Source organism: Pholcus phalangioides, unplaced genomic scaffold, assembly GCF_987345545.1.
Source record: "Pholcus phalangioides strain wild (caught in Gottingen) unplaced genomic scaffold, Ppha-v1.0 ptg000011l_1, whole genome shotgun sequence".
Lineage (NCBI taxonomy): Eukaryota > Metazoa > Arthropoda > Arachnida > Araneae > Pholcidae > Pholcus > Pholcus phalangioides.
The window spans coordinates 2,345,783-2,359,875 of NW_028301604.1; the positions used below are offsets into that span (position 1 = coordinate 2,345,783).

At 34.0% G+C, this 14,093-nt stretch overlaps 1 protein-coding gene across 3 annotated transcripts; it reads left to right on the top strand.

Annotated features, from left to right (window-relative positions):
- Window positions 1-8,455, top strand: p24-1 (transmembrane emp24 domain-containing protein). Of its 3 annotated transcripts, none has more exons than XM_089238835.1 (3): window positions 1-298; window positions 5,544-5,789; window positions 8,087-8,455. In XM_089238835.1, exons 1-3 carry the CDS (start codon window positions 143-145, stop codon window positions 8,309-8,311), a joined length of 627 nt encoding a protein of 208 aa, XP_089094961.1. In that variant the 5' UTR covers window positions 1-142; the 3' UTR covers window positions 8,312-8,455. The 3 variants fall into 3 exon arrangements, with proteins under 3 accessions (XP_089094961.1, XP_089094959.1, XP_089094960.1); XM_089238833.1 differs by lacking the exon at window positions 1-298 and adding an exon at window positions 852-1,035; XM_089238834.1 differs by lacking the exon at window positions 1-298 and adding an exon at window positions 1,615-1,789.
- Window positions 8,456-14,093: the final 5,638 nt, after the last annotated feature.

The window sequence follows — 14,093 nt, forward strand, 5'->3', positions numbered from 1 at the left end:
ACTTTATTCTACAACCAGAGTCCTGTTAAAGCCACGTTGAATTTCGTTATGGGAAGCGGCATCTCATCCTTATGTAACAACATTGTATGATGTGTTATTAGATGTGTATGTTTGATCGTGTTTGTTTGTCGTTTTGTATTCCATGATGTATTTCGCATTGTTGGCAAAAATTTTGATAGTCGTTTTATGTTTGATGATAGTTCGAGCTGTCGAACTAACATTCGAACTACCCGATAATGCCAAGCAGTGTTTTCATGAAGACATCATGCAAGGTATTAAAGCGACTATCGAATTCCAGGTACGTTTCATGACCATTATTGGTAAAGTTTGCTGCCATCATCGTAATTCTTCATGTTTCTTTGAGATTTTGGTTTTATTGTGTCGCAACAAACAGGGTAGTTGTTTATTAGCATTGTCATATTTTACCTAATTCAACAAAAAACATTGACAAATTCCACAAAGTCTTTGCCATATTTTTGTAACATTTAGATTCAAAAAAGCAACAAACATATGATAACATTAATCTCAAGGTTTTCCTACAATAATAGATAGATATTGATTTATCACACATAATTTAATGAAATCTTGACAGTAATAGGAGGTGGGTTTAATTTTACAATTGGTGAAATTTTTAATTATTACAATTCTCTTTCAATAAATCCAGTGCCTTCCCCTAAGGATTCGTTTTACGTTCTCTTAGTATTTAAATATTTATAAATAATTTTTGGTATATTAATATTCTGAAATTTTCTTGACATGATGGAGAACACAGAAGTTATGATCAGGGCTGGACTTACGCAGGTGCTAAGGATAAGCCACAAAATATTTGGTTACATTTCAACTTCTTGTATGATGTGTTAGTTTGTCGTTTTGTATTCCATGATGTATTTCGCATTGTTGGCAAAAATTTTGATAGTCGTTTTATGTTTGATGATAGTTCGAGCTGTCGAACTAACATTCGAACTACCCGATAATGCCAAGCAGTGTTTTCATGAAGACATCATGCAAGGTATTAAAGCGACTATCGAATTCCAGGTACGTTTCATGACCATTATTGGTAAAGTTTGCTGCCATCATCGTAATTCTTCATGTTTCTTTGAGATTTTGGTTTTATTGTGTCGCAACAAACAGGGTAGTTGTTTATTAGCATTGTCATATTTTACCTAATTCAACAAAAAGCATTGACAAATTCCACAAAGTCTTTGCCATATTTTTGTAACATTTAGATTCAAAAAAGCAACAAACATATGATAACATTAATCTCAAGGTTTTCCTACAATAATAGATAGATATTGATTTATCACACATAATTTAATGAAATCTTGACAGTAATAGGAGGTGGGTTTAATTTTACAATTGGTGAAGTTTTTAATTATTACAATTCTCTTTCAATAAATCCAGTGCCTTCCCCTAAGGATTCGTTTTAGGTTCTCTTAGTATTTAAATATTTATAAATAATTTTAGGTATATTAATATTCTGAAATTTTCTTGACATGATGGAGAACACAGAAGTTATGATCAGGGCTGGACTTACGCAGGTGCTAAGGATAAGCCACTACATTTTTGGGGCCACAAAATATTTGGTTACATTTCAACTTCTTGTATGATGTGTTAGTTTGTCGTTTTGTATTCCATGATGTATTTCACATTGTTGGCAAAAATTTTGATAGTCGTTTTATGTTTGATGATAGTTCGAGCTGTCGAACTAACATTCGAACTACCCGATAATGCCAAGCGGTGTTTTCATGAAGACATCATGCAAGGTATTAAAGCGACTATCAAATTCCAGGTACGCTTCATGTTCATTATTGGTGAAGTTTGCTGCCATCATCGTAATTCTTCAGGTTTCTTTGAGATTTTGGTTTTATTGTGTCGCAACAAACAGGGTAGTTGTTTATTAGCATTGTCATATTTTACCTAATTCAACAAAAAGCATTGACAAATTCCACAAAGTCTTTGCCATATTTTTGTAACATTTAGATTCAAAAAAGCAACAAACATATGATAACATTAATCTCAAGGTTTTCCTACAATAATAGATAGATATTGATTTATCACACATAATTTAATGAAATCTTGACAGTAATAGGAGGTGGGTTTAATTTTACAATTGGTGAAGTTTTTAATTATTACAATTCTCTTTCAATAAATCCAGTGCCTTCCCCTAAGGATTCGTTTTAGGTTCTCTTAGTATTTAAATATTTATAAATAATTTTAGGTATATTAATATTCTGAAATTTTCTTGACATGATGGAGAACACAGAAGTTATGATCAGGGCTGGACTTACGCAGGTGCTAAGGATAAGCCACTACATTTTTGGGGCCACAAAATATTTGGTTACATTTCAACTTCTTGTATGATGTGTTAGTTTGTCGTTTTGTATTCCATGATGTATTTCGCATTGTTGGCTAAAATTTTGATAGTCGTTTTATGTTTGATGATAGTTCAATCTGTCGAACTAACATTCAAACTACCCGATAATGCCAAGCAGTGTTTTCATGAAGACATCATGCAAGGGTATTAAAGCGACTATCAAATTCCAGGTACGCTTCATGTTCATTATTGGTAAAGTTTGCTGCCATCATCGTAATTCTTCATGTTTCTTTGAGATTTTGGTTTTATTGTGTCGCAACAAACAGGGTAGTTGTTTATTAGCATTGTCATATTTTACCTAATTCAACAAAAAACGTTGACAGATTCCACAAAGTCTTTGCCATATTTTTGTAACATGTAGATTCAAAAAAGCAACAAACATATGATAACATTAATCTCAAGGTTTTCCTACAATAATAGATAGATATTGATTTATCACACATAATTTAATGAAATCTTAACAGTAATAGGAGGTGGGTTTAATTTTACAATTGGTGAAGTTTGTAATTATTACAATTCTCTTTCAATAAATCCAGTGCCTTCCCCTAAGGATTCGTTTTACGTTCTCTTAGTATTTAAATATTTATAAATAATTTTTGGTATATTAATATTCTGAAATTTTCTTGACATGATGGAGAACACAGAAGTTATGATCAGGGCTGGACTTACGCAGGTGCTAAGGATAAGCCACAAAATATTTGGTTACATTTCAACTTCTTGTATGATGTGTTAGTTTGTCGTTTTGTATTCCATGATGTATTTCGCATTGTTGGCAAAAATTTTGATAGTCGTTTTATGTTTGATGATAGTTCGAGCTGTCGAACTAACATTCGAACTACCCGATAATGCCAAGCAGTGTTTTCATGAAGACATCATGCAAGGGTATTAAAGCGACTATCAAATTCCAGGTACGCTTCATGTTCATTATTGGTGAAGTTTGCTGCCATCATCGTAATTCTTCAGGTTTCTTTGAGATTTTGGTTTTATTGTGTCGCAACAAACAGGGTAGTTGTTTATTAGCATTGTCATATTTTACCTAATTCAACAAAAAACATTGACAAATTCCACAAAGTCTTTGCCATATTTTTGTAACATTTAGATTCAAAAAAGCAACAAACATATGATAACATTAATTTCAAGGTTTTCCTACAATAATAGATAGATATTGATTTATCACACATAATTTAATGAAATCTTAACAGTAATAGGAGGTGGGTTTAATTTTACAATTGGTGAAGTTTGTAATTATTACAATTCTCTTTTCAATAAATCCAGTGCCTTCCCCTAAGGATTCGTTTTAGGTTCTCTTAGTATTTAAATATTTATAAATAATTTTAGGTATATTAATATTCTGAAATTTTCTCGACACGATGGAGAACACTGAAGTTATGATCAGGGCTGGACTTGTGCAGGTGCTAAGGATAAGCCGCTACATTTTTGGGGCCACAAAATATTTGGTTACATTTCAACTTCAACTTATTAACAAAGCAAGCAATAGCTTAAAATTCAGTACAAAATAGAGAACCTCTAACATTCAGACATTACTGACTTGGCTTCATTTCTGTCTTGGCATAAGATTTCAACAGACCCCCTTACCCCCAAGCCAAGAAAAGTGGTGCTGGTGGATCTGGTGCCGTGAAATAGAGGGGTGCTAAATTCTTTAAACCACCTACTTTTTTTTTCCACTCATTCAAAAAATAACAAGGGGTGGCAAAATGCATGCTTACCAGTGCCTGGGGAGAAGAGGGCACTTGCAATTTTATTGCTGGGCAGTAGACATTATTGTTCATATTTATTGCTGAATGGTTTTTTTATGACCATAAAATATAATACTAGTTTGGTCAGGACCATCTTAAGAGCATCATGGGCCCCCGGGCCAAGTGATCTTTCTGAGGCCCTACCAGGCAAATTCTAGGAAATTTTAACCAGATCTTATTTTTGTGAGGCCCCTTCTGTCTTGAGGTGCCCGGGTGGGGCCATGCCTTAAGACGTCACTGAGTTTGGTAGACATTTTTGGTTGCCAATGTGAATCTGGTGGGTTCCTCAAATCAATCTGAGATAATTCCAGCCTAGTGGAAGGGTGCATTGTCCTGCTGGAAATAGCCATCGTCATCAGGAAACAGTATGGCCATAGATGGGTGCACGTGATCAGCAACAATGTGGAGGTAGGCGCTGGCATTGACATCTTTCCAATGGAAATAAGGGACCTTTCTTTCAAACTGAGCACAACTCAGATCTATCACCATCCAAGGGCGATTTATTACCTAGTGAGTTGTTACCGGAAGTATAACTGTGTACCTAACAGTCTGAGTGTGTATGTAGTGTTGTGTTTGATTTTTCAGTGTCGCCATTGGAAATAAGGGACCAAGAGTATACCGGGAAAATGCTCCCCAGACTGATTCCGCTGCTGCTTGAACAGTTGTCATGTAGCATGCCAGATCCATGGCTTTGTGCTGCTTGTGCCACACATGGATCCTACTATCAATGTCATGGAGAAGAAATCATGACTCATCAGACCAGACAACCTTTTCTCCATTCATCAAATGTCCAATTTCGGCATTCTCTAACCCACAAAAGCTATTTTCTTTGGTTTTGCAAAGGGAGTCGTTGGTCACCGGCTATTAAAACCAATTTGTTTTAAGATTCATCTTGTAGAGTATGCGGATATGCTTTGTGATGATTGAGTTGTATTGCACTGCAATTTGTTGCATTGTAGCTCTTCTGTTGCTGCGCAAAATGTGTGAGTCTCCTGGCACCAAGAAGGTTGGTAGCTTCAGAGATACTGGAACTGCCCCTTCTGGCGCCCACAATCATGCCGTTATCAAAGTCACTCAAAAATCTCTTGTTTTCCCCATGAACAGGCAAATTTCAACGTTAACTGGTGCTTCTAACCAGGAGAAAGCTTTTTATCACCAAATCCGGTTTATTATGTCAGTGCATGTGATGCACAGGCAAGTCAAAGTGTTTGAGTGAGGGGTGTTTTTAATTTTTTGCCCACACTGAGTGTATGTTGATGTAGTCAAAAGTTTTGGCTAGTTATCAGAAATTAGTTAATACATAAGTATTGGATTTCAAATATAGGAATCTCAAATATTCAAGCTTTAGAATTATCTAATCAACAAAAATTGACATAAATACTAATAATTTTTATATTGGTCTTTTTTTTTAGGTTGTCACTGGTGGGCATTATGATGTTGATGTAACTCTTGAAGCTCCTACTGGCCAAGTTTTGTACAAAGGCATAAAAAAACAGTATGACACACATTCATGGACTGCAGAACAACCAGGCGTTTATAAAGTTTGTTTCAGCAATGAGTTTTCCACATTTAGCCATAAGCTTGTGTATGTTGATTTTGAAGTTGGTGATGAGAAACCCTTACCTGGAGTCGGTGAGCATATGACTGCCATGACAAAGGTAAATTTCTGTATTTGTTACATATAATATAAATATAATATTTACACATTTTGCACAGTAATTTACACATTTTGCACTTTGATTTTGGAAGTGTAAGGAGCGTCATTCTTTAAAAAACTTGCATGTCTGTGTAATTTGTTATTCATCAAGGAAGAGTGTTTACACTCTGGACTTTGGAAGACTCCTCGAAAAAAGAAGGTAACATTGTGAGGAGAGAGACAAAAGAATTATCTGTGGTTGCTAGTACACTGTTTTGGCAAAAAATTGTTTTTGTTACCAAGTCATTCCTGTCATTTTGCTTTAGCTTGTGTCAATCTTATAGGATACTAAAATAGTGTTGTGAAAAAATAAATTATTTTTGAATTAAAAAAGAAAAGGATTTTTGTGTATGATGGAGGTTTTACCATGATAAGTAAAATACTAAAAAAGGTTTTAAAAATGTTTTTTTGTAATCTGTAAATTTTGCTGCTAATATAATTTTAATTTATATTTTAACCCTTACAGCATCAATCCGTCTTTCGGTCACCCCAAAATATCTGGTGTTCTTAACACACTTTTATTTCCAATGTGGCTTTTATAATGCGGATCAGGAAAATTTGAAAAACTGCTTAAAGGGTTAATAAATACTATATTTCTTTAAATGCATACAATTTTCACAGTATTGCACATTAGCACTCAAGTGGCGCAGTGGTAATATCATACCTGCCAAGTCTCCCAAAGTTTAGCTTCATCTCTTGACCTCCCAAAAAGTTCTTAAATCTCCTGAATTTTTACAAAAATCCCTAATTGTCCCTAAAAATTTCCTACTTCATTTAAAAAGAATCCCCGCTTCTGAAAGCAATCCCTAAGGAATTTCTTGTGGGGCGAAGTTGCTATCCTAGTACACTGTTTTGACAAAAAATTGTTTTTGTTGCCAAGTCATTCCTGTTTTTTCCCCCTTTTGAAATGACGTCACACGCTGTAAATGGGAGAATATTGGGAAATTCATTTTTTAAGGAAGTTTTACAAACCCTTTCATAGTAACAAGAAAAGTTGTTTGCCTTATCGTGCAGGGAAATAACTTAGCAGCCAATAGTCCTGGATAATAATTGAATATTATAGTGACGCACATGTGGTAGAAACTTCCTCTTTTGTTGAAGTTACGTAAGTGCGATAACAAAACATGAATACTGATAAGCAAAAAAATATTTAGTCAATTTTAAAGATACTTATTCCGATGAATTTCTTTTCATCAAACATTCCAGAAAAGGCAGTCTTTTTCTTTTTTGTGCAAGTTGTGTTAAGGACATAAGCATCGGTCATGGTGGAAAGACTGACATCACCACCCATGTGAAATCAAAAAAACATCAAGCGTCACAAAACGTCAGTGTTCTTCAAAAATTGATGCTTTTTTCTTCATCTTCCGATGATTTTGGAATCATTCGCGCAGAATGTTTGTTCACATAGTTTCTGATTGGACACAATATTTTTTTAGATCACCATTGAAGTTTTGGCCTCTAATTTCACTTGTTTTTTGTGTAGGTATTTTATTCCCAATGGTTTAACTTCCATGTGTGTAAAATCCCTATTTTATTTAGAAAAAATCCCTTTTGTATTTTTTAGGGAGTGGTTTTAGTATAAAATACGGGGCCGCATGAAAATCTTAATTTTCATTTTCAAAAGTTGGCAGCTATGTAACATGCCCATCTTCCACTATGTCAAGGTCCACGGGTTCAAATCCAGGCATAGAACATTAGAAACAAGTTCTTTACCTACCGAGCCTGGGGCGACCACCTATAGATGGCACCTTCATTTCCCACCTAACTCCACTGGTTGGAAATTACCGTATGGTGATGTATGACCGGAGTTGGTATACTTAAGCTGTACAATTCCTCAATAACGTGAGTGACGACTTAATCAATGTTTTACTGTATAGGTTTGGTAGCCTACAAGAATATCATTCTCATAAGAAAAGGATTGTTCAAAAGTTTGAGAGAATTCTTTCAACTGAAAAATTAAATTGAATTTCTAAAGAAAGCCTTTATGTGTCATTCCTGATACTATGGCATGCAACATGTTGCATGTGTGTCATGGGTTGGCCACCCTTGTTGTATAGCTTCAAACACAAAAAGTCAAATTTATTTCATCCACTGATTTTAACACTTCAGATACATCATATGGAGAGGGTGCATGTTAAATGTATAATATAATATGTTAAAATGTGTTTGTATTTATTTCAATAAGATAATTTAAAGTAAAAATATGTTAGAGATGCAATAATATTCACAGAATCTATACATTTTTCTTTGAATTTTTAGCTGGAAACATCTTCTGCCAATGTTCACGAACACTTGAACACTGTTGTGGATTATCAAACACACCACAGACTGAGAGAGGCACAAGGAAGAAAACGAGCAGAAGATCTCAATGCCCGAGTGATGTACTGGTCAATTGGAGAAACTATTCTTATTCTTGTCATAGGCATAGGACAGGTTATAGTGCTGAAGAATTTTTTCTCTGAGAAAAAACCTTCTGGATCATAAAGCTTGAATTTGTTTGAAAGGCATTTCCCTCATTTTTTCGATTGATGGATTCATTTGACACTTTGCTACAATCTAGAGTACAGGTTACTTGTTTTTACAAATAAATGATGCAAGATCAGAAAAATAAAAGCGATGTATATAATATTTATTTTCCAGTTATTTAGTATGTTCTGACTGGCTCCTGATCTGATGATATACATTGTTATGATATACCCAAGAAAGTGGGAATGTTAATTATATAACCTGCATACACAAAATTTTCTTAAGGTACTGATATAGTATGAAGTAAGAATATTTTTCTTTTAGAAATTTATAAAAAGAATTTTGCAGATATTTTGCATAATATCTGACTTTAACATTGTTTTCTAAGCACACATTATTATCATATCAGTAAATTTTTTTAACTCGGCTCATAATACTTCTTGCTGGTTTGTATGTTTAACAAAACTCAAGGAAACAAAATATAGGTTATATCTTGATACATAGTGTAAGAATTCTTTTGACATCTCGTCAATGAAAAAAAATTATTAGTCTGTTTTTTTTTTAGATGAAATATTTCAGTATAAGTTTTCATTAACATTAACAGAGTATTTAATATATATTTTGATGATCCAGATCATATAATCAGGGTCTCAAAAGTTTAGAGTCCATATAATTTATCTGATAAAAAAATTTTTCTATGTCTGACTGCTGGTGCTCAGGCCATTAGCTCTAAGAGTATCGATTACACCAAGGTTGATTCTTTTCAACAATGAAAATTCAACAGTATATTATGTGTCCAATGTTATGTGTTCAGGAGTTGCTGCCATCTAATTTCCAAATTGAAAGCAAGAAATCAGCAAATGGAGAGGATGGCTAATTTTATTTTTTTTAATTGATTCTGATAGGATTGATTGTTTGAAGAACCCAGATCCAATCTCAAAGTTTGAGAACCCAATTTTTTTAAGCTGATCACAACTGTATGGTTGCGGGTATTGATTCTATTCTGGGCTTCTTTGATGTAAAGCCATCATGATACCTACATGACATTGCAACAGCCTCTAATAAAATATAAACTGAAAAAGTATCCAGCGAAGTTTAAATTTGCAAATATAAAAAAGCATGAATTTGAACAGTGTTGTATATAATATAATTTTCACTTGAATTAAAGCCAAAATACAGAAGCGTGAAGGGTTAAACCAAAACTTATATACATATATTTTTTTGCAAATTAGGCGTAACAGTGTGTAATTTCATGCAGTTAAAATGAAGTTTACTGTAACTCAATTCAATTTTAAATGTTCTAGACACCAGTTGCTATTCATCGTGTTTTGGGGGAGAAGTTTATAGACACTTTTTTGACTATAAAAAATTGCTATTTCAAATGTTTCAAAGAAACGATCGAAGAATTAGAAGCTGCTTGCTAAGATTTTGGCCTATATCATCAATATCCCTTGTGCATTAAAAAAAAACTCATTTGCTCTATTAAAGTATGAGTCAAGTTGGGTTAACAAGAGAAATCCTAATCATTAACCCATTGAGGTCATATTTGAATATTACCCCAAAGTTTACAGAAAATCTTAGTCAACTCTTGTATTACAATAAGAATCATGTCAATATTCACAAAAAATTTTGTAGAATCATCCAATGAAGATTTATTTGAGAAACTTTTTTGGCAAATTGATATCTCAAGGCAAAACCTTACTGGTGGTTTAGTATATTTTTTAGTGATGTTTGTATTTGAAATGACATCTATGAGCGAGAATTCAAACTAAAAGCATAAATATGCAGCTGTGCAGCATTGCAAGGAATTTGATGTATCCACCAAGAATTACTGTGACTACAGCTCATCAAATGATGAAAATGGGCTGATAAGTTTTTCTGTAGAAACATGAAATTTTCTACATTTTGAGCATTAAGTACTTTTTTATTCTTGCAGGTGTTCAATTTATAAAAAGAAATGAATAAAATTCTTATGTGTAAAAAAGTGTATTCTGTTATTGAACTTTTGATATATTATCATGGAAGCTTACATGTAAAAAAATTACATTACCATGATTGAGTATGTAATTACATTACCATGATTGAGTATGTAATTACATTACAATGATTGAGTATGTAATTACATTAATGATTTGAGTATAGAAATATAGTCAAACTTGGTTATAATGATCTCGGTTGTTATGACCCACGAGATATAACATCAATATGCATTGGCCCTAACTGATTCCCATGAAGAATAATGTTGATTAATCTTGCTTTTATCATCATGAAATACAATGACCTTCAAATGACAAATTTTTTCAGAACTTTTTTTTTCATTAATATTTTTTCAGGAAATTTTTGGAATTCAAGCAAACATGTATATTGTTTTTTCCTATTGATAACTGTGACAATAACAACAGGATTTGTAGCATGATTGTCAATCATTAATTTTCCATTCATTGGACATCAGCAGATTAACTAGAAGCCATGCATTTCTGTTGGTTTTTACTATTCATAGTAAGCTATATATACAGGTATTTCTCCAGGGATTAGGAATCTTCACTCTGGTGTATACATGTATCCATCATATCTGTTTAAGCTTCTGTTTGGAAGGACTTCCTAAATTCAAGAACTACACCAGGTTACAAAACTTTTCTTGGCAATTATAGATTCTCAAATTTCTAGTATATATTTTGCATCTGTGTATTAAAAAACCTCTCCTGGGATATATGCAAATTTTATTTCTGCATTTATGGCAGTGGTTTTCAAACTTTTGTCTCCCGCGGCTCTAGAATAGTCTAAAGTTGTTTCTATTTCAGCTCGCGCGCCCTGGCCTTTTTTTGTAGTAGTTTTGCTTTGTTCTTTTTTTCCCCTTTTCTCTCCCTACCCATTGTCTACCCGGTTTCAGCTGGGACCCTTACCCCCATGCTCATAAAGGATAATCCGAGAGAAACAAACTGACATCTAGCACTCGCAATTACTATAGGTGTCTATTCTGAGAGCGCATGCAAGACAAATAGGTGTTCGAGAATCAATATATTTAATTAGGAGTGAGAGACTAGCAGTAACTGTTAGAGCAGTTGGTACAACATCAATCGAAGGAGTTAGTTCGAAGACAGTTAAAAGGTTCATGGTTTGAATCCCGCCTGTAATGCTATTTCTCTCCCTCTTTCTTACATCTTCATTTTTTTGAATGATTATTGATTTTTTTCTTTTTCACTTGCACTCAAAGCTGTTATTAAACGTCCTGACATCCCTGGAGGTGTGTGGGGTCACGATGCGCTTGCTGCGGGGGATGGCGTATCAGCCAGCTGCCCTACACTTGTTTTATTACTTTTCACATAATAAAATGAAAGTATTTGATATTTTTGTGATTGCATTGTAATTATTTTTAAAAAATAAATTAAATCAATTTTTCACAAATGCAATTCCATCGCAAGAGTAAAATACCATAATCAGAATCTCAGTGATTTCCTGTACTCCTCGAATAATCACCATTTTTCCTCCGTGTAATCTAATGAATTATCCGAAGTAGTAAAGTCGGGGGGAAATAATGTTTTAGACAGGATTCGAACCATGCACCTTTCAGTTGCCTTTGATTTTGCGTCATACCAACTGCTTAACAGTTGCTACTAGCTGGTCCTAATCATATATGTCAATTCTCTCTCGAGCATCTATTTGTCTTGCATGTGCTCTCAGAATGGACATCCATAGTAATCATGAGCACTAGCTGCCAGTTTCTCTCAGACTATACTTTATAAGCATGGGGTATGGTAGGACCCCGCAGTCTTGGCTATTCAAAATCAAAAATGCAACATTAGCTCCTCCCCTAAATCAATTGTTGGTGCAGCCTTCCAGGTTTGCAGCTCATGTGGTGTGCATTGCTTGGCTCGCAATGAAATATTATGGGAAAGCTCAGCCAAACCTACCAAAGATAATAAATAGCATGCACGTGTAAATGCACCATAACCAAAGAAGTACCGCCATAAAACTGAAGAACCACTTCAAAGACTAAGCAGGCACAGATTAATGTTGCCACAATGCCCCTAGGAGCTGTGATGCACACTTTGAAAGCCACTGATTTAAGGTAAACCTGACTATCTCATGACAGCATCTGATTATATATTTCATACCAGTATCGAAAAAACTTCAAGCTTGATTTTGACGACACCTCAGTTTACGACATGATTTTGCTGTCCCTTGAATGTTATAAACAAGTTTGACTGTATCATACTTTATCATGAATTTTTATTATTGAAATATTTTGTTTTAAAAGTTATCAGAAATGTGTGTATCAGATTGAGTAATGATGAAAATGATTACCTAACATTAACACAAAACTCATTGATGTAACGATTGCATTATTGAAATATATATTAAAAGCCCCACAAATACAGAAGTTTCAAAGTTAGTTACAAATGTTGCCAACAGGTGGCACTGTAGTTGCTGTACGGAGTCCGAGAAATGGGCTATAAACTGTCCTTTGCAAGCAGTTGTTGTAATCACGCTACAATCAATTCAAAATATACACCTTTCGCAACAGAGATGGTGCAAACAAGATAACTACCAAATGGTATGTTAGTTTTGGAATTAGTCATATAGGTTGGAGGAACTTCATGGTTGATGCAAGATGGGGGGCCTAACCACAACAGATTTTGCCTTTCTTGAGAACCACTTGGGGAATAATCATTGTATTGAACTATTCTGTATTTATTAGAACAGGCATGGATTGGCCTCCATACTCACCTGATCTTACCCCCTTGTGACTAATTTCTGTGGGGCAAATTGAAAGAGACTGTTTTCCAAAATAATCTTACAACACTACTGAACAATCCTGTTTTGATTTGATGTGCCCCCCATTTCTGCTGAAACACTGCAGATGGTGGCTGAAAATTTCATTCTTCGTTTGCGCCCTCTCTGTGCTGTGAAAGGTGCACATTTTAAAATGATTGTGATGCGATTGCAATGACTACTTACAAACGACATTTTGCAGCCTATTTCTCAGATTTAATACTGTGACTAGTACATAGAGCACTACCTGTTTGCAACATTTGCAACTAATTTTAATCATCTTTATCAGATTTTTATGGCTTCCAAAATAAACATACCACTTGTTTTATTCTTCTATCGATCACCGTTTCTGAGTTATTTGATTTCGAAATCAGGGAGTCCTTTGTGGACACCCCGTATGTACTACTATATGTGTATAAGTTATATGTACTGACATCACCATGTTCCCACCAGCTTTTTGAGTCTTATCTTCAATTATGGCTACAATGATACTCAATATAACAATAAATCCCTTTGCAACGATATTTTTTAAAAATCTAGTTAGGAATTGCCAATAGTCTAACTCTTCTTGATACAGTGATATCCTTTAATATGACAAATCTCTCTGTAACAGTATTTTTTGAAGCTTGCTACAATGCTTCTTGCTCTAAATCACCTTCAATATGTTTTTAAACTTGTTACCTGTATTTGTTCTTAGGGCATCTGATAACATCTGTATTTAACACTACCTGATCACTGAAAGTTGTAACGAATTTGTGTGTGTTGCTACTTTCTATGCAGTATACAGAAGCGTAATGCAGTAAACCCTTTTATATGGGGCAAACCATCCAATTGAATTTTATTAACTAATAAATTTTTATTTTTTTTGTTATAATAAATACTTGTAAGTGCATTTTCTGGTCAACAGCAGTATAAATTTGTCTGATAATGCTGTATCTCTCACTATAACAATCCCTCTACAATATTTTTTCTTGGGACATCGTTATATTAGGATTTCACTATTTGAAAAAAAAAAAAAAGACACACA